Source organism: Hydra vulgaris, chromosome 09, assembly GCF_038396675.1.
Source record: "Hydra vulgaris chromosome 09, alternate assembly HydraT2T_AEP".
NCBI classification, from domain to species: Eukaryota; Metazoa; Cnidaria; class Hydrozoa; order Anthoathecata; family Hydridae; genus Hydra; species Hydra vulgaris.
This window is the reverse complement of record NC_088928.1, coordinates 31,443,655-31,466,128: the sequence shown is the minus strand read 5'-3', so window position 1 is coordinate 31,466,128 and position 22,474 is coordinate 31,443,655. Positions and strand designations below refer to the sequence as shown.

The following is a 22,474-nucleotide window of genomic DNA, read 5'->3' as shown; positions in this document are numbered from 1 at the left end:
TGAATCACTCAAACAATATCGGCAAGAAATTTTGCGTTCTAACGCATGCTTGTGAGGGGGAAATAAGCTGAGTCAAACTTCTTATTTTTGTTAAACTTAACTTCTATGTTTTTGTTGGCTATTTTACTGTTATTCCTAGGTATTTTTTAAGTATATCATTTGGTATATATGGTTTTTATTCTTGTATATTCATAGATTGTCAGCTAGAAGAAAGCAAGGTTGAAAATACTTTTATTCAATTCAATCCTTTGATGTTAACATTATTGTATTTTGAATATATAATAGTTTTATCTTATTTAAAGCAATTAAAGTTATATTATAATAAAGTATTATAATAAAATAAAAGTCCAAAGTATCATTAAATTTAAATGGTCATGACATAAATTTTTCATTTTGATTGAATATCATTGAATGGAAAAAAATTTTAAAAGTTAGCATAAAAATTATAATTTTTATTATTCATTTTAAAATAAAAACATTTATAATATCGAAATAGTTACTAAAAATTTGTGATGTGCAGGTTGTATGAAGACATTTATATTTTAATAAATAGTCTTAATATAAATAATACAGATATCATGTACATAAAATTTTGTATTTTAAAAAGATTATAAAGAAAAAAAAAAAAAATGTGCCAGTGGTAGGATTTGAACAACTTTTATCTTTACTAGCGTTTTTATATTAGCAAAATACTTTTAAATAAAGTAACAAATTATTGATAAAGTTTTTATAAGTATCATTTGCAAAAGTTGCATTTATATTTATTTAATTTATATTATATAAATTATATAAGTATGTATTTTTTATAAAAGATATTTTTTTTTTAAATAAATTTATTCAGAGTTTATAAACAACGCCTTTTTTAGACAGCAATAGTTTTTCAATGAACTTTTTATAAGAATCACTATATTTGATACATTAAAAATGATGAAAAAATTTTGTTGAAAATAAATGTTTTTGAAAGCCGTTATATTCAAATAACTTTAATCTTTACTAATGTTTTTATATTATTGAAATACTTTTATAGTAAGAAATTACTGCTAATGATTTTTTATATAAAGTATTAATAACTATGTATATTTATAAATATATTTATGTATTTGTTATGATAAATCTTTTTAAAAAAAATTCTATAAATTTTTTTAACAAATTGCATTAATTGGTCTAGAAGAGAAAAATAAGCAATTGTCTCTTTAATGAAGTCGAAGTCTATTATTCCAAAATGTAGTTAAAAACTTGATTTAAATTTCAGGCATTTTAACATTTAAAATTTCAAAGCATTTCAGCACAGATGTTTAAATTTATGGAAATTATTATAAACAACATTTAGAATTTGCAATTCACCATATCAAGCAAAAGGTCGCCATATCAAGCTAGAGACATACAGATTTTAGAAAACATTCAGCGAAAAACTACAAAAGTAATTTTTTGATATCAAACCTGCTATAACAAAGATAAACTCAAAGCACTAGGACATACCTCCCTGACTAAGATATTGACTGGATAGAGAAATTTTTGAAGCAATATTATTGCCATGTTGTGATGATAAACATTACAGCCTGAGTTAATGTTATATAAAATGTGACAACATGAACATTATGGTTTCCGTTTAAAGCTTTTGCTTGTCTTGGATTTTGAAAATAACACTTAATTTTTTATTAATACACTATATATATAATCAACTTGAGGTTCTGCACAGGAATGCTGATATCATTCTTTCCACAAGTCTTTTTTATAAAATAAATTGTTCAGAGAATATCTAATAATAAATTCTTAGCATTTTAGTTTTTTGAATTTTATTTTATTTGTTATTTTTAGTTTTAGTTAAGTTCTTTTTATTTTCTCTTTCATTAAGATTTCTATTATATTTTTAAGTAAATGTTTTTTTTTAATAAAATTTTTATTAGCGGTATTTTAAAATTAGTTATTTGTAAGTTTCCAGTTATAAAATTCATTGTTTTTTTCAAACTATTATTTTAAAAAGAATAAGAATTTGTTATTTTTCAAGAATTAAGTGTTTTTTTAAGTTTTTTTTTCCGTCATAAAGAACTGTTATGAAGATAAAAATTTGAATAAAGAAAAAATTAAATATTTTACCATTCAAAAAAATAATTCCATGTGTTAGTGGGTCGAATTGACCTCTCACCTATTCTTATTTTCTGTGTGTGTGTGTGTGTGTATATATATATATATATATATATATATATATATATATATATATATATATATATATATATATATATATATATATTCATATATATATATATATATATATTCATATATATTCTTATATATATATATATATATATATATATATATATATATATCATATATATATATATATATATATATATATATATATATATATATATATATATTCATATATAAAGTTTAAGAGTAATGGTTTCACACTTGGGTGTGTTGTTTGGTCAGAGTAATAAAATGTCTTTTTTAAATTTAAATACGGCATAAAACTGTGAAACTGGATGCCTTTACTGGCATTAACTTGTTTTTCAGATTAAGCCTGAGTGTTTTTATTGTAGTACTGCCTCTAAAAAGATTACATTCAAGGTGCATAACATTTATAAGCTCCTACCATTACCCACATTTAGGTTTTATGTAAGTTTTTTTTCTTCTAAATAAGCTTTCGCCATGTCTTAAAACAGTGAAGAAAGCAACCTATTTCATTGCCTTAGGGTTTTGTTTTGGAAAGACAGTGTTTAGATGAAATTAGGTCTATAACTGAAAATAAAAATTGTTACTTTTGTTGTATTTTCATTGTTGCTTTTTATTTTATTTTTTTTTCTAAAAAAGTACTTTAACTAATATGGGTGTTACAAATATTATGGGTTGTATTTATTTTACCACAATTTCTATATTTCTTCGTGTGTTAAACTGAACTTTATTTGGCTAAGGTGAGGCTTTTTAGTCATGTTGAAGGCAATTACATGGGTTAAAAAAAACATAAAACCCAAAATTTAGTTGTAAGTAAGGGTAGAAGAAGCTTGTAAACCTTAATAATTAATTGAATTACTAAGTTCTGATATGTAAAGCAGATTAACACCCAGAAGAACATCCAGTTGTAAAAAAATGGTTCAACACTTCCACAGTGTCATATTTATATAAGAAAATAGCATTGTGGAAACTTGTACAAATCACACAAGTGTGGAAACATGCAAGAAGTAAAAGATGTTATTTAGATATGTATTTATATATGTATAGCATTTGTTATGTAGAAAAGATGTTATATAAATACGTATTTATATATGTATAGCAGATGTTATGTAGAAAAGATATTATATAAATATGTATTTATATATGTATAGCAGATGTTATGTAGAAAAGATGTTATGTAAATATGTATTTATATATGTACATATAGATTATTAAAATATGGTCCAAGGTGAAGAATTTTATTGTCGTTATTATGTGGGACATAAAGGAAAATTTGGACATGAGTTTCTAGAGTTTGAATTTAGACCCGATGGTAAGTCATACTATAAGCTTATAATTTTTTGTTTTTTCTTTTTATTGTAATTATAATACTATACTATTTATGATTAGAAATAATAAGTTCATTAAAAATAAGGTACTAATGCTTAGTGTTATTTTAACTGTTTTGTTTTTTATGTTATTTACAAGGCTGAGTGAATAAAAAAAAAGCAATTGCTTTTACTCAGTGTTTTTGGAGTAATTGCTCAGCTTTCTGAGAATAAAAATTTGAGCAATTTTGCTCAAATTTTTATTCTCATGTTTAACGAATCAGTACAGTAGTAGAAGTTTTTTTTCAGTGATGAAAAATCTTATTTTGTTTTAATTTTTGCTTTTCTGACTTACTACTTTTTTTTTTTTTTTTTACATGTTGTCAATACAGTTACAGTAAAGTAAACTTACACTCTATTGAAGTAATATTAAGTTTATAATTTTTTAGGTTTGTGTCGCTATGCGAATAATTCAAACTACAAAAATGATGTTATGATTCGAAAAGAGGTATGAATGCATGTATTAATAAATGTAAATCAGAGAACATTAAGTTTTAAATATTATTTCTATTATTACTATTATTAACAGAGAAATGTCAAATTAACTAAAGATTTTTGTTTTTTTGTTTACAAAAATTTATGCGTTGATTTTGTAATAAGTGCGTATGTATGCAGAGAACAGTGTGTTGAAAGTGTACAGGTGCATACAAAGGAGGTCCTAAATTAGTGGTTTTACTGCCTATATACTTTATGGATGTCCCCTAACAGCTAATTGGGTATTTTCTTTCTAATTGTCGTGAAAATTTTCCTTGTGATGGTATAGGTGGTAACATTAGGTGGACAACAACAAAAGTAAGTTTACAAATACCAATGGAAAAACCAAATTTGACAGTTGATGATATTCTTGAGTTTTGTATAGCCAATATAAACACAGTCACATTTTATAAAATTTTTTATAATATGATCAATGTTAAAATTTTAGATATGCTTGGTCGGGAAGCAGGAGCGACCGCTCTTGACCACAGAAATAGTATTTAGTTGCAAAAAACTGGCAAGATTTTCTTAGTCGTTTTGAGAACATTTCAAAAAACAAAACAAAAAGTGCAAAAAAGATTAATTATACTGATGGGAGACAATTGCAAAAAAAAAGTAAAATTAGGAAAAGAAAATAACTTATACACAAAAAAACTCATAGCAAAATAAATTACTTTTAGATTCTAAACGTTCTAAATTAGAACAAACGTTTTCGAAACATTGCTCTTTTATAAATTTTTTATAAAATTAGGTGACATTTTTTATATAAAGTAACAACTTACGATTGCTTAATAAGGAAACAAATGTTCTTTTATTTATTAAAGAGTTTAATATAATTTTCATTTATTTACTCGTGTCTTATTTCCAGTGCTTGAATAAAGAGGGTTGGGGTTAAAGGGGGTTATAACTCCAGGCCTCGCAATGTTAGGAAATAGTCAAGAAGACTATTTCAGGGCCCCTTTTTAGTCATTTTAACGCTGCGGCACATAAAAAGGCTTCCAAAATAAAAATAGCCCCTGCCACGAAAAATCTAACAAGATTCTGATAAAACTAACACTAGCTTTACTTTTATTTAAGCTAAATTATTTTATGAATAAAAAAGTTAGTTTTTTTAATAACTTTTTATGTTTCGCGTAGTTTGAAAATTTAAACATATTTGAAACAATTATTCTTAGTAAGATGAACAAATGAAATAATTAAATCATTGAGTTACTGTAGAAATTTAATTAACTAGATAGAAATCAACTAAAAAGGTTAAAGATACTTTATGAAGAGTAAGTGGAACTGCTTCAAAATATTGCTAATGATGTTTAGCGAGTGGGCTTTTTAATTTTATTTAGTATTTAAAACATAAAAAAGCAACTTTAAGTTTAAGTATAACAAGTTTATAAGTATGCCAACTAAAGCGAAAATATTTAGAGCTAGTAAACCAATATCTAAGAACTTAAAAACTTTTTTTTATATCTAATAACTTTCTATACATACATATATATATATATATATATATATATATATATATATATATATATATATATATATATATATATATATATATATACATATATATATATATATATATATATATATACATATATACATATATATATATATATATATATATATATATATATATATATATATATATATATATATATATATATATATAGATTATTTATATGTATATATATCAGGGTGTTAGCCAGAAAAAAAATTCATCAGCGTTTTAGCAAAATTGGGAATTTAGGTGCGGCTAAAAAAAAAAAAAAGGGTCAGTACTTTCTGACATTTAAAAAAGTAGATACAATTTTTTAGATACAATTAAGTTTCAATAAAATTTTTCTATTTTTGCTGTTTTATTCATAGGAATATTTTCCTGTTTTATTTTTCAGGAACATTTTTATATTTTATAAATGTTTAATTATAATTATTCAACTTGTTTCATTTTGAGCAATTTTCGTCAGTTTTCATTTTTAAATTGCTTCTCTCCTTTGTTTAATATTGTTGAGAGAAAACTAGAACAAAAGACAATTGTTTGCAGTTTTAATGAATGAATTAATAAATTTATTTATTGAAACTTTGATCTATTTTAATTGCATAAATCGCTTTTAAATACAGTTTTAAAAGGTTTAAACGATTAGTTACATATATTGTCTTCTTTTATTTTTATTTTCATTTTTAAATTATAAATGTAAAACAAATGCTAAATAGTATTTCATTTTTAACAAAACATTTTTGACTATTTCCAAGATCCTCTTGTAACTTATTAACTTGCTAAAACAACTTTTTAACGACAGTCGATTAAAAAAACTATACATTATACTTAGGAATGCCAGAATTTTATGGCTTTAGGAAGGAAAACATACAAAAAAAAAGTATAACAGGTTTGTAAAATCCGTAAAATTGTAATTTGTGTAAAATCCTGACATTTGCCAACCCTAATTATATGGAAATATTTCGAATATTTCAGATTAAAAATACTTAGTATTTTAAAATAGTTAAAAAAAAATTTTAACTTTCTTACATAGGTAATCGTATTATTGTTCATCATATTTTATATTACAATTTTTATCATAAGATAAATTCAAATAGTAAAAAACTTATTTAAATCAATAGCTTTTAAATGAAAGTTAAATTAAAGTTTCCGAAATTTTAATAACCTTTTATTGGAAAATTGGTTGGCTCACTAATTTCTGTCAAATATAATGCTACTTTTATTTAAATACTTGGTGTAGTTAAGGCGATTTACAAATTATTCGAATTTATTTAATTGAAATTGGCATGATTTTATAGGGATTTTATGTCCAAACAAAAGCTTTAGATGTTTGTTTTTTTTTTGCTTCAGGTTTTTTTAATATATGAAGAATTTTTCTCTTTTTTATATAATTTTCTAATCCTTTTTACTACCCCTAATTGTGAATACAAAGAATACCATTTTGGAGCCTTTAGATCACTTTCGCTCATAGGCGTTTACATGAATTTAGTTAAAATCTTTTGAAAAAGTGCCTTAATTTACTTTAGATCCTAGTTCTAATCGTTTCAGACCTATTAGCTTTATACAGTTGTTAAAATACAATGTTTCTATCGATTTTTATGGGAAATACAAGAATTCCGACCAAAAAAGAACTTGCAATCAAGAAAAAGCGCCAAATGTTAAAAGTTTTTAATCTATGATGTTCATTTTACCTAAAAATCGTATTTATTTAAAATCTTATACGAATTTCTGAATTAAAAAAAAAATAATTATTGTAAACATTGGTTAATAATTAATAATGTTATAATATAATTTAATTATCTTCTTTTATGTTTTACGCAAATATAACATATACAATACGTTTCATTGCAAGTTTTATTTTTGATTTTTTTGTTTGTTGTTATTTTCGGTTTACTTTACCAGCTAACTTATTTTACCGAAATTATTAATAAATCTTTTAATATAAAAACGTTATTAACTTATTTTATATTATAATATTTATTAATATGCAAATTTTATTTGTAACTTTCCTAACTTAAAATAAAAAGTAAGAATGTAAATAAAGAGTTTTTGAATAACAAAAATAAATTAATAAAATAATTTATTAAACGTTTGAACAATTTTAACTGGAGAATAACTGGCGTCAATTAAAAATTAAAAACATTTTTTTTTTTTCAACTTTTGAATGAATGATCTTGCTTGTTAATGACGGCACTTTTTTTTCACATTAAAAAATCGATCTTAATTCTTAATTAAATCTGAGACTGATTTCTTTTTTTTTTTTTACCATGATCTTAAAAACCTTTGGGAATTTAAACTAATTGGGAAACCGCGTTATACGCGGCGCTATCAGGCTGGCTAACACCCTGTATATATATACATATATATATATATATATATATATATATATATATATATATATATATATATATATATATATATATATATATATATATACATATATATATATATATACATATATATATACATATATATACATATATATACATATATATACATATATATATATATATATACATATATATATATATACATATATATATATATATATATATACATATATATATATATATATACATATATATACATATATATATACATATCTGTGTGTGTGTGTGTGTGTGTGTGTGTGTGTGTGAATGTGAATTTTTGTGTGTGTTCTGTAGTGACCTCAGGCGGGTGCTTGTTTATCTGCGAGTTACTTTGTATGTATGTTTGTGTTTAGTAACCAGAAACTTCTTGTATGTTTATTTCATAATTAGTTTTAATAACTTTGATGATTATTAACAATTTCATTGAAAACGCAATCGTTGAAAGTCTTTTTGTTTACAAAATAAATCATAAAAATTGCTTTAAAAGATTATATTAGAATAAAAAACAGATACACAAGGTTGCATTTACATAAAAAATACATACTTTTTGAATAAAAAATAAGAATATACTAATAAAATCAATAATATATAAGAAACTTTCAAAATTTTGGCAATACAAAAAATATATATTTAAAACATTTATTTTTGTAAACAAATAATAAAAGATTTAAGGCTTTGCAGATGTGGCTCCGAGAATGAGCCATAGTATTAAAGTTATAGTTCGTTTGATAGTATATTCTTAAAGCAATTTATGCTACAAATCTCAAATCTTAACAAATTTCAAATATTTCAATTTTTTAAACAATTCAACAGAAAACTCTAGAACTTTATTTCGCTTAGTCAGCTTATTTTTGGAACTAATAGAATTAGTTTGTTTGTAGATTTTTAGTTTTATCGCAGGTTTTTAGTGTTAGCGAATATTCTTTTTATTCTTTCGCATCAAGATGTTTTGAGAACATTCAAGTTTATATATGTTTCCATGTATATCCGTAAAACAAAACATTTTTGTTTTACGAACAAGCTATCTCTTTAAGTTTGTGATTTGACTAGGTTTATTGCTCCAAAAGTGTTCTTGAAGAAGTAAAGCGCATAATTGATGATAGTGAGGTAAGTTTTTTATTTATCAGTTATTTGCAAACTCATTAAATTGTCATTATTACATTGCCTTTTTTTTATGTTATCATCATCACAAAGTTAATGTTTTAGCTTCTGAAAGAGGATGATGCATTATGGCCAACACCAGACAGAGTTGGACGTCAGGTTTGTGCTAGAACATTTTTAAGATATAATTGTTGATTTAATACTGCTAAACAGACAAATTTTTATTCATTTTTATGTGGGTGAACTCTTTTTCTGATAAAAACTAAATAGTGAAAAAAATTTATTAGCATAAATACACTAAACAGTTTTTTAAATGCACAAATTGCAAACTTTATTGATAGTGGTAAAGTGGTTTAAATTTTTTATTATTTTTGACAATCAAAAAGTTGTTAAATTTTTGATGTTTTTTTAAATAATTAAAAATGTTTTTAGTTAATTTAAGCTTTTTTAAAAAAAGTTGATTTATTGAGTAAGAATTCAAGTTTTACTTTTAGTTTTTGTTTACGGAATAAAATTTTATTGCCCTATCCATTGCCTAAAAATCAGAGTTTGAAAAAAATCATTTTCGAGAAATCTGTTGACAAAAAATCCATTGCCAAAAAATCTTTTAGAAAAATATTCTTTCTTAAACTTGATTTAAATTTGTTTAAAGATTTGAAATTTTATCAAAAGTTTTCCATTCAAAATTATGACAAAAAAAAAAGATTATAACTCTATTTAAAAGCATGTGATAGTGGTGTAAGCAGTCCTCAGAATTAGGGTCGATATTCAGCAATGCTGACCTAACTGCCGACCTGTATTTGAGGTTGGCAAAAAAAATGCAGATCTTATTTCTATGTTTTATGGTAACCTCTTTGTGTCAATTTTGTTTGCTGATCTGATGCTGACCTCTAACAAATTTAGGTCGGCAATTATTGCCAACCTCATTTTTCCTAATTCCAAGGGTTGTGTAATGTGTTTGCTTCAAAAGCAAGAATTACAAAATTCAAACTCAATCTTGTTTCTTGTACCATTCTCAACCTCCTTTTTTTTCCTGCAACAGTATTGAAAGAAGTTAATCAGCTAATAAAACTCAACCTCCGTTTTTCCTTGCAACAGTATTGAAACAGTATTGATGTGTGAGCGAAAAACTAGATAAATAAAAAAATTTTGAGCATAAAGAACAGTTACAGTAAAAGGATGCAAATTAATGGATCATGTCAGATTGTTTTGATTGCAGAACAAATTATGTTAGCTCACCTAAGCAATCATCATGCTTAAAGCTTGGCAACTAGAGCAGGCCTAACTACATTTACCATATGTTTTTGACCTTGCCTAGAAGTGAAAAAGCATCATTAAAACCAGTCCAAATGTGGCAACATTATTCCATATAGGGACAAATTAGAAATTTTATATAGAGGTACAGAATAGAATCAGAAAAAGAAAATGATGGGCACATTAAATAGAGGAAATAACAAATAGAGAAATTTTAACATGTGCTAATTTTGTGATGGATTGTATAAATATCTTAATTCTTCCATGAGTGGTGCCATTCATTAATATAGGAAAATCAGCCACACTTCAATAATTTTTAGCAGTAAACAACTGGGTTGTGTTTGGATTAAAATTTACCAGCCATTTCAAGCTCCAAGCTGTCAAAGAAAAGAGATCACACTCAAGATCAGCTGTTCTAAATGATCAAAAAGTGATTTAGTATTAACAAGACTGGAGTATATAGTGGTGTTTTCAGCAAAATGAACCACTTTGAATGTAAGATTGTCTGGAAGATTATAAATATAAATGAGAAATAATACAGAGATGGAACTTTGTGATACCCCAGAAGTTACTGGAAATAAAGAAGAGTGTTGGCCTTTAAGGATGATTTTAATACTGTGTTAGATGATGGTTCAATAATTTAAAAACTTTTTCAGATACATCATATGAAGCAAGTTTATGAAGAAGACCAGCATGCTAAATTATCCTGTATCCTATAAGCCTGTGAAGAACGATAGCCATTGCTTCACCGTTTCCATTCTGATTTAACAGTTAACAAATTAGCTGTAAAACAAGAGGACAAAATCCATATGAATTGCCAGAGGGTAAGTTGTTAGATTCAAGATGAAATTTATAAGTTTGTTAATTAATGACTTGCAGACCTTGCTAATAATAACGAGAAGAATGATTGGATGACAGTTAGAGGAATCAGAGTGTTCTCCAGAGTTTTAAAAAATTAGAGTTACAAATGCCATTTCCCAGTAGTAATTTGGATGTCTAACAATGGATTAACTTGCTTTTCTGTGATGACTGGAAGAGTGTGGTCTAGATTTAAGAGATGAGTTAAAGTAAAAGTTTTTTGCAAATAGTTTTGCCTTAATCTGGGTAGGGGTAATATTATCAAAACCATGTATTAAAGATGGAATGTCAGACTTGCCTTTGTTAATGATATTTTTTAATGAAATTCCAAATGGACCTTAATTTCTAATATAAAATACAAGGTTTAGTAAACTGAGAATAATGGAGCTTAGTGCCCCATAACACCTTTCCTTTCGTCTTGATTTTTTTTACAATTATAAAGAAAATTTAATACAATGACACATTTTATTGGAATTATAAAGATATTTGTTTTTAATAGAATTAATCTTGGGAAAAAGTTAAAAAGAATGATTAGAAATTGCAGTTGCAAGTAGGTGAAAACCAGAGTGTAGATTGAGGCTTGACTTGAAACTGATGATCAAAACAAAAGATCAAAAGCTTTCATGCCTGCCTGATTCCAGGAAATTACATGTGAGACACAGTTATTAATGGAAAATCAAAAGATATAGCCCAAGGATTGTCACACAAAAAAAGTCATGAAAGGAATCAACATCAGTTTTAAGGTAGAAGTAAGAAGTGTGATGATAGAATGAATTTAAAGAAGTATCAATTAAAAGTTTTAATGAAATTTTGGTTTAGTTTGATATTTATTTGCTGTCTGTTATTATTAGCTTTTTAAACTGCTCTGCATAAAACTTAATGATTTATATCATTTGAATATCTTTAGAAATCATTAGGGCAAATACATTAGGACTCATGAAAAACCTTCAAGAAAATTTATTTGTATGGGGAAAATAAAAGTTTGAATTATACAGGTTTTAGAATTATAGAATTTTTTTTTTTTTTCTAAATATTCTAGTGTAAGTAGCAAATATAAATAAAACAAGCAAGCTAATAGTTCTAAGGCCTAAATGCAATATATATTTTGTGTTTTAAACTTTTACATTTTCATAAAAAAAGTCTGTTATTGTAAATTTTATGAGCTTGTAAAACCATGTCAATCACACTGTCTTTAAAGGTTTTTGTCAAATCCTTACCAAAATTTTAATAAAAAATCTAATTTTCAAGTCAAAAAGATTGCTTCATTTAAACTTGGTTATGTCGGATTGCCAAAAACATCAATGTTCTCTTCATTGAATTCTTCTCATCATGTCCAGAAACTTCTGCAATGATGTCCTCACCTATTGATTTGTTTACATTTGTTCAGAAAGATTTTATGGTGGAATATCAAAATTTTCTGAAACCTCTTTATTTGATTTCTTCTTTCTAATTCTTGCTGCTATAAAGGAATGTCGCTACATCAATCGAAGGTTTGGTTTTTCCAGTCTTTTAAATGAATTTTAAATAAAAAGAACATAAAGAGGAAATGTTACTACATCAACTGATGGTTTGGATTGGGGCAGCAATAGGTTTTTTTTGTTGTACATAATTTTTCTTTTTGTGAAAAAAAAAAAGGATTTAGGTTGGCAAAAAAATTTGGTGTCTACCCATATGAATTTTAGTATAAATGTATATATTTATACTTATTTGCAATAACGCCTTACCATTATATGTTTATGCTATTTATATCTCTTATATGTTTATGCTATTTATATCTCTTCTTAACTTGGTGGGTTGGTGGTAGTGTGCAGTCTCTACTGCTTGTTCACACCCAAACTTTATGTTGGAGGAATGGATAAAAGTGGCAAATAATTATATGAAATTTCAAGCCTACATATTATTGGTGTTCAAAGCTATCAGATAAATCTATAAATATATTCAAAGCTATCAGATAAATTTGAAGATTTTGAAATGTATCTTTGAAGTCTGAAATTGATTTACCTCTGATCTCTCTAGGAAACCATTCCATTGGTGTTCAAAGCTATCAGATAAATTTGAAGATTTTGAAATGTGGTCTAAAACTGATTTAGACAAAAACTCCATTACTTTGATTCCATTTTTTTTTTTTTTTTAATATAGTTTTTTTTTTTTATATAGCATAGCAAACACTTAATCTTGAATCTAATAACTTACTTTCTGATCATCAATATGGATTTCGATCTTCTTGTTCTTCTGCTGATTTGTTAATGGTAATAACCGATAGGTTTTATTGTGCATTAGATAGATGTGGAGAGGTTAAAGTTATTGCTCTCGGCATTTCCAAAAGCCTTTGATTTCTAAAGCTTTCTTCTTACAGTATCAGTTAACATCTTTAAAATTATTGAATCCTTCCTTATCAATCTTATTATAAAAAGTGGCCCTGATGGACAGCACACTTCTTCATATCCTGTAACTTCAGGGGCTCCTCAAAGTTCTATACTTGGTCCTATACTCTTTTTAATTTACATCAATGATCTCCCTGACATTTTTACATCTAAGGTGGCATTGTTTGCTGATGATACTAACATTTATTCTTGTCTTAATAAGAAGCCAGCACTCTCTGATTGCTTGGAGGGGGCATTCGAGCTTGAAACTTCTTGTAACTTCTAACTCTAATAGTGGTTGCTAGCAGCCTTGTTGGAAATAATGATGTTAAAGGGGAAAAAAAAATTAGTACGGGATAGAGAAGAAAAAAAAATTTTTAGCTTTAGTGCTGGGTCATTGGTACTAAAGCTAAGCCATTCAGTATGACAAGCATTAAAGTTTTCTTTGCAAATTAAAAGAAAATAGCCATTAACACTGAGATCTGCAAATGAAACAGCCAGATTCAAAACTCAGCCAATGAAAAGTTACTTTAAAAACCAATAATATTTGTAATAGTTGAAACAAATAGGCAGTGGCAGTGATGGTTTTTTATGTTTATATAATTTTTTGGTACTGAAGTCATGTTTTAAATTTAAATGTTGGGAAACTTAGAGATACAATCATGACATCCTATGATCCCATATGACATCCTACAATGAGTTATGCATTTGCCTCTGTCCTGTACAATACATGAAGTCGTAAGAAAGGGCAATCATGTGGCCTTGACAATGCACACCTAAAGCACTAACAGGAACACCATCCATGCACAATATGGTACTGTTAATACTTCCTATAAAGGAAGTATTAACAGTACCATATATGGTACTGTTAATATTTTTTAGAAAGCTACCACTGAGTTCAAAAAACCCTTCTACCAGTAGGTTTTAGAACCATTGAACTGTGTTTTAGAACTAATAATCTTCCTGTTATTTTCATTAGAAAAAAATAGCAAAATTTGCATACCCATTATCAAAGAGGTACAAGCTAAACCCCATAAGTAGAGTTAAGAAGATCCAGTATTATTCATCCTATTCTAGGAACAATGTGGCACAGGGGTACATCTATGCCAGTTAGATGAAGAAACAGTGCGGGGCTGTTAATAGAACTTTTCTGCTTACCCCTTAAATTTTTGCCTAGGAAGTCTCTTAGTAGAATGGACCTTGATTTGGTTAACGTCCAAGATATGTATTTTTATCAAGACAGTATCTCTAGCCTTTACTCAATCAAGAGCCCCAAGGCAGTGGCATTTCAAGTCTGCAGGATATATAGCAGGTTGCACTGGATTACATTTTACCATTAGTATGGTGATCATGATGATCCTAAACCTGATAAATATTAATTTCCTGGTATATTTTTTATGTCAATTTTATTAATCAAATTAACATTAACAATTTTTCTATAGCATAAAAGCTGTAAATAAACAAAGCCATAGTTTCTGTAAAATCAAAATCTTATCTTGAAAAAAAATAATATAAACTAATTTATTTCATTAATAAAGAACAAAATAAATACAATTTATGCAGTTATATATTTATATACATGTACATATAGCTATGTTTATGCATGTGTCACATCTACACATATATATATATATAAATACTACACATCTATATAAATGCTCAATTATGTATCTATATACATGTATATACATGTAGCTGTATGCATTTTTAGCACCCATGGCGCAGTGGATAGAGTTTTGGCTCAGAACCAAAAGGTCTGAGATTTGATGCTGTCTTTTGTCAGTTAAGCAACATTGATAAAGAAGGAGACATGAACTTAATTATTAAATGCTCTTCCACTGTGCTCTGTGATAAGAACCTAAGGATTTTTTGGAGCAACTTAGTCATCACACATAAAAAAAATTACACAGTCATACACATGTATAGTTATTTAAATATATACATACATTTACATGGCTGCAACTTTTAAATAACAATTTTCCAATTTATTTTAAAGTTTATTAATTCATTTTTTTAATTCCAAGCTTTGCCTGCAAAATTAAAAACTTAAAAAAACATTCAGCAGAACACACTCGTGTTTTGCAGCAAAAAACTTGATGCTTTTAAAGCAAACTTTGTACTAAACCGTAAAGACTGATGACCTGAACTTAACATAAACTTCGTAAAAATTGAAGAATTTAAGCTTTTTATAAGCTATTTAAATTGTAGCTTAATCAAACAATAGTAAAACAAATTTTTTGTTTTGTTGAGTATTCATTAGAGTAGTTACCATAAAAAAATTTTAGCAATAGTGGTCTATAGAAATCACTTTATAAGTGAGAAGTTACAACTTCGATCCACCACCCCTCTGGTAAAACCACCTTAGGAAAATGTCTGCTAATAAATTTATGATCATTAACGTTTGTAAAAAGATTAAAATATTTTTTTTAACCATCCTAACAAAATTCTTGTTATAAAAGTTTCTGTAACTATTTCATGCTTAAACAATTTTGCTGTTATACAAGTATTACAAAATTTGTTAGGTGCACTCGTGCTTTGCAATTTAAATGATTTGCACTTAAGAAAGTTTCTGTTTACTTTTAAGCACGTGTTTCTATTTTATGTCTATGCATATTTATAACAATTGCCTAATATAGTTTTTTTTTTTTTTTAAGTATTTTATGTAATTATTGGTTTCTTTCTTAAAGGAGCTAGAGATTGTGATGGGTGATGAGCATATTTCTTTTACTACTTCAAAAATTGGATCTTTGATTGATGTTAACCAATCCAAGTAAGCTAATTTTCCATTATTTTTACCTTGTGAAAATAAAGTTTTTTAATATGGTTTTAACCTATAGTTACTATATACTATAATAACTACATAGTATATTCTATAGTATATTATACATACTATATTCATAGAATAGGTTGAGGAGGCTCTCATTTTATCTGGAACCTAACACTATAAAAGTTGTTTAGATATAATAGTTCATAACTGACTTAAACATGGTCTAGATTTTTAATATTATTAATTTAGATTTAATGATCTTTTTTTATAATTAGTAATTAAAATGAAATTCTTTCTATGAAGTTTAGGAGTATTTTGTTTCTGCAAGACTCCATAGTTTAGTTTAAAATAAAGACTTTTTGCTTTATATTCCATAGTCCTTTTTAACACTTTCCATCCCTAATTTTCATCAACAGACCAAGCAAAATATTAATGGAAAATATTTTTTTTTTAATCATTGCATTGATACATAAACTAACTTACCAATTAAATTTTACTTATGTATTTTTTACAGTTTAGAGTTACTTAATACCATAATATTATCAAATTGCATTTTTACATGCATTTAAAATGTTATTAAATTGCATAATATTATTAAATTACATTCTCAAAAATACATGCATTTAAAAGTGATAAACAACTATTTTATTTTATATATACAATATGAATATACATATAAAACAATATGAAAAAACAAATTGTAATCTTTTTCTCACTTTATTACTTTTACACTTACAGATGTTTGTAGTTTGTTAGTTGTGCTTAGTCGTGATCTAATTGTGCTTAGCCATGGTCTGGTTGTCCTTAGTCATGATCTAATTGTGCTTAGCCATGATCTAGTTGTCCTTAGTCATGATCTAATTGTGCTTAGCCATGATCTAGTTGTCCTTAGTCATGATTTAATTGTGCTTAGCCATGATCTAGTTGTCCTTAGTCATGATCTAATTGTGCTTAGCCATGGTCTAAATGAGCTTAACCATGGGGCAAATATCAGCATCAGTTAAAGAATTTTCATTAGGCACCTGATTCATGAAACAAATAGCAACAAAAAAGAACAATTCAATAAAGCCCCTAAGTTTTCTGAAAGAAGTTAGTTGACAAGTGTTTAATGGCATTTTGAGATTTAGCATTTAAAAAGTAATTTTTTTTTTTTTTCAATCTTTTTGCTTTATATTTTGCTTCACTTTGACATTGATGAGATCCATATGAAATTTTTTGAAATAGACTTCCATATATAATTTTTTGAAATTTCCATGTACCTTAAAGTTTCACTTTTAATTTTTTTGAGGTAGCATCTTATCATACATTTTGTTGTAAAACTTTTTTATAATTTACAGTATAACAAAAAATACTTAAAAAAAACTTAAATTGTATAATTAAATTACTTATAATTATTATTTTATTTGTAATAGAAAATCTTAAATTAACAAAAATAATATGATTGGTACAAAAATAATATTATTTGTGTAATGAGATTTAAGAATATGTAATGCCAGAAAATCTCACACAAATCGTCTTATATTGAAAAACCCAAATAAAGAAATGTTTAGTATTTTTTTCAGTACTAAAAATATGGTAATATATTGTTGCCTTAAGGGCAAAGGTGCCTCCTCCATAATGTTAAATTTTACAGGAATACAACAAGAAAGTTTGAGCATTCAGTATAAATCAGCAACTTGTATTTACAATACAGTGGCTGTAGCTCATATGTTGCAACACTGAATTATCGTCCTTTTACATTTTGCATCATAAATCATTTCTGGTTTCCCTGTTAGTTATTTATCACTCTCAGGAATATCATCTTTATCCACTGCAGTGCTTTCATTCAAATCACAATTATTGTCATTCTTTTCTGGGCTATAATATTTATCCTTTGCGCTATATTTTTGTCATTGCGAAAATCAGAATTTCCAGCTTCTTCGTAGGTATCGTCACATAATGAGTTGTGGATTGGTCTACTTTAGTTGAGTCAATGAAGTTTTCACCCTCAGTGTGAGTGTTTTCTTTGGATTGCACCACAAGGTTTACCATTTCGTTTGTTTCAAATTGGTTTGTGACTTGAGTTGATGCAACTAGATTTATGACAACAGTTTTATTTCGACACAATGCTTTTGAAAAAAAAAAGAACATTTTAATTTACAAATTAAAATGTTCCTATCTTTTTTTTACAAATTAAAATGTTCCTATCTTTTACACGTCATTATAGATGTATTTAATTATGTTTTATAAACCAAATATGTTTAATTTATTAAGTAACTAAGTGGTATTCATTGGTATTCTTAAGTGTCAAATGCGTATTTTTATGAATAAGTAATGATATTCATAATATATACTTCTAAAATGTCATTTAACAAACAGGAATTAAATAATGTAAGCAACATGAATAACGTTTAAGAAAATTTAAATCATCTAAATCACATGTATTGGATCATGTAAATGCGCTAATAAATAATCATAAGTTTTTAATCTGTCAACATTGCACAAAAAAAATTATTAAATGGAAAAAAAAATAGTCTGGCAATTCAACAAACGACATAGCTTTGGTATTTAAAATCTGTTCCTAAAATATTATTTCGTTATGTTTTTAAATGTTTTTTTTTTAAGATTTGTAATATCTGATGCAGGTGCGAATCTAGGAATAAATAAAGGGGGCAAATCTTTAAAAATTACAAACTGATTTATAAAATGAAAACAATATTTTTTAAAACTAAATCACCCTACTGAAATGTGTCAAATGCTCGACTAATCAACTATATTTCTCAAAAAACCAACTATAACTTTAAAATCACCTTCTCGGAGGGGAGGGGTTGTAACTAGTAATGTACCGATAGCATATTTGTGGCCGATGCCGATAGATGGGAAAAGGCTGATGCCAATACTGATGAATTAACTAATTATTAAAATATTGAAAATATAAAACCATACATCTTTTATTCATGTAAATTTTTTCATGGAATCAGTACTGGTAAACGAATATATTGACCAAGTCAGAGCCAAACCATGATTTTAAAAGATATTAGAAAAACTCAGTTAAAAAAATATACATCTTTTAGTTTTTTTTTTTACTATGAAAAGAAAACTTTCAAAAAATAAATACAATTTTAGAGGAACGCTTTTTATTTCAATTTTAAAAAGAAAATGGTAATGGTAACACAAGAATAACACATGATAAAATTATTCATTATTTTTCATAAAATGCTTTAAGGTTAATGAATTTTCACATATGTAAATTCCATTTTAGCGTTTTAGATACAGTAGATAAAAGTGCGAAATTTTCGTAAGTCTTGTATTTCGGCGAACCTATTCTAAATCTAATAACTAAAAAACAACCAAAAAATCTTTTAAATTTGCTCCAAATACTTCTTATTAATAGGTTAAAAACATGTGCCAAAATCATAAAAATATCTTTTACCTATATTTAATAAACAACTTTGTTTTAGTAAAAATAGTTTTTAGGTCATAAAAAAGGTGGTTTCTTTGAGTTTTTGGGTCATAACTTCTAAAAAAAATTATATTTAACCTTGATTTTGGTAAATAACATAGATATATTTATTAACTAAACATGCAGTAAAAATTTCAAAGCCATAGCATAATTATTTTTTGAAATATATTGTTTGAAGTTAGAGCAAAAGTCAGAAAAACACATATTTGAGAAAAACGTAAAACAAAAAAAGATATGCTTTTTAGCTTCTGCTATGGGTTCTGCTTTTTAGCTTCTGCTATGTGTATGCTTTTTAGCTTTTGCTATGGGTATGTTTTTTAGCTACTGCTATGGGTATGCTTTTTAGTTTCTGAGTAATTTACAAAAATGTTTAATGCAGATGATATTATATAGAAAAGGTTTTGGGTACCAAAAACTCTTGAAAAGATTTTGCACACTTAAATCGATTACCATAGTTACATGCTGGTAGAACCTTTGCCTAATCCGATTCTAGCACTCATAACTGATGGTCCTAACATAATAGCTTCATTTTGACCAATATTATAAAAATTATTATAAAAAACATTTTTTGAAAAATGATGAGTTTGATCAAGTTTATAATACCATTAAAAAAGTTTTTAGAGATGACCTCAATTGTACGATTTATTTTTTTTCCGTCAGGCTTTGTTCACTCTGCCATAATTTGCACCAGTATAAACAAAATATTCAGTGCGCATTCAAGTAACCTTGAACGCTATTATTTTTTGCACTTTTAAAACTACTTTTACTATTATTAGAACACCTTGTTTGCTTTTTGCAGGTGTGTGCATTTTAAATTTGAACTCAAAAACAAAATTTATAGTATATAATTTTCTATTTTTAATAATTTCAGTAAATATTTATATAGTTCTTTGAATTTAAACCAATTATAATAATGAAATTGTAAAATAATATATATAATTTAGATCTATTTTATTAATATATAGTTTTTATGAATAAGTAAATTATTGTTAAATTTAAATTAAAATACACTAATGAGTGTGTTACGTCAAAAATTTGATACATTTTAAAAACTTCAAATCATCATTCAACATTTTATTTGTTTATATACGATATAAATTTTAGTATTATGATAAGAATATAATAATTAACGCAAATAATGTTATATAATTTTTTTTTTATTTTTTTAGAGATATCGAAGGTTTAAAATGTTTTTACTACTTAGTTCAAGACCTGAAGTGTTTAGTATTTTCGTTAATTGGGCTTCATTTCAAAATCAAACCCATATAAATTACACTATTTAAAAATAAACTTAATTATTATTGGATTGTCTTGGATGTCGCTTTTGATGCAGTTTTGTATATTGTTTTAACAGAGAAAGTAAATAAGCAATATATTTATTAATATTTTGAAATAATATGCTCAAGATTTTTTATTATAGTTACTATAAGTTGGTGTTATTAAATCGAGTGTTTGTGTAGCATTTCATATATTTTAAGAGAGAAAGATTACATCTCGTATTGTAAAAACTACACCACATTAGGGTCATGTTAAGAATCACTTGAGGAATCTTTAAAAGCGTTATATTATTTTTAAACGTATTGCTTAAAAGTTATATCGAGCTATTCCTTTTTTAGTCAAATAGCAAATGTTAACTATTTAAAGTTTACAGTTCTTTAAATCATTATTATATTGTATATGTTATTGTATGTTTTTATTATCAACCAAGATGTTCAAGGTGTGTTCCTGACCTTTATATTTTTATGGTACAAAAAAATTTCAGATATAATTTTTATGTTGTGGGTTAACATTAATTACCAGGTGAGAAGAGTATAAATGGTTTCAATTCGCATATAAAAATAACAGAAATATAAAAAATCAAAGCAAAGATGGCCGATATATCCATACAAGATATTTCAACTTGCATTAATTATCAAAAAATTTTCTTGCGGTCTCGAAAAAAAAGGTTCACTAACTTACCTCACCCCGGGGTATTTTGGTGCAAAATATAAAAATGGTTAACGTATTAAAAGTGCAAAATTTAATGAAATTTTTTTACTATTTATTTTGACAACAATTTTAGGCCAAATATTTAGTATTACTTTTAGGTAGTACCAAATGATTGTTCGTATAACAAGCCAAAATAGTAGCCCACTTTTATCTTTTAAAAAAAAAAACTCAAAAGCAATTTTTTTTATAAAAAATAAATATTTTCAGTATTGCTGAAAATTTTAAAAGGAATCTAAGAAAAAAATTTTACCATAGTAAATGCTACGAGCCAACTAGCTCCGTGAAATCTTTGCTAACTTACCACAAAAGCCTTTTTTTCAATAAACAGTCTGTAGATTCTGAAGACGACAACTATTAAAAGAAAATCTGACTGGGAATAGTGAACAAATAAACCAATTGTGACTGGAATTTTTACAACAATTTTTTTTTTCATGACTAACTACTTTTGTGACGAAAGAAGAAAGCGATGTCCAAAAAGCACATAGATCCAAATATCTCGCATTCGCGAACCCTAATAATAGTACAGTCAATGATGATTTGTTGAAATAATTTTCAACTTTTTTAAAATTATTTCAACAAAGGTAGATACTAAATAGTTAAATGTGAATGATCAAATTATCTCTTCTTTTATAAATCAGTTTGATAGATATAACAAGGTTCCACCGCAAGAAGATTAAGTTGTGTGCTTAAAATTATAATTTTGAATAATAATTGGATGTGTTGAAGGAGACTATTTTTTTAACTTTGTTTGTGTAATTCCAATAAAGCTAATTTCAAAACTAATTAATGATAATAATATGTTCAGATCTTTTAAGTGCTT

General features: G+C 26.0%; 1 protein-coding gene across 1 annotated transcript; it reads left to right on the top strand.

Moving 5' to 3' along the window:
• The first annotated feature begins 1 nt into the window (after position 1).
• LOC100215270 (protein mago nashi homolog 2) lies at positions 2-21,061 on the top strand. Its single transcript, XM_065805356.1, has 7 exons — positions 2-139; positions 3,383-3,487; positions 3,932-3,990; positions 8,931-8,987; positions 9,087-9,140; positions 16,144-16,226; positions 20,835-21,061. The coding sequence occupies exons 2-7, from the start codon at positions 3,394-3,396 to the stop codon at positions 20,932-20,934; spliced, it is 447 nt and encodes a 148-aa protein (XP_065661428.1). The 5' UTR covers positions 2-139; positions 3,383-3,393; the 3' UTR covers positions 20,935-21,061.
• The last annotated feature ends 1,413 nt before the right edge of the window (positions 21,062-22,474 follow it).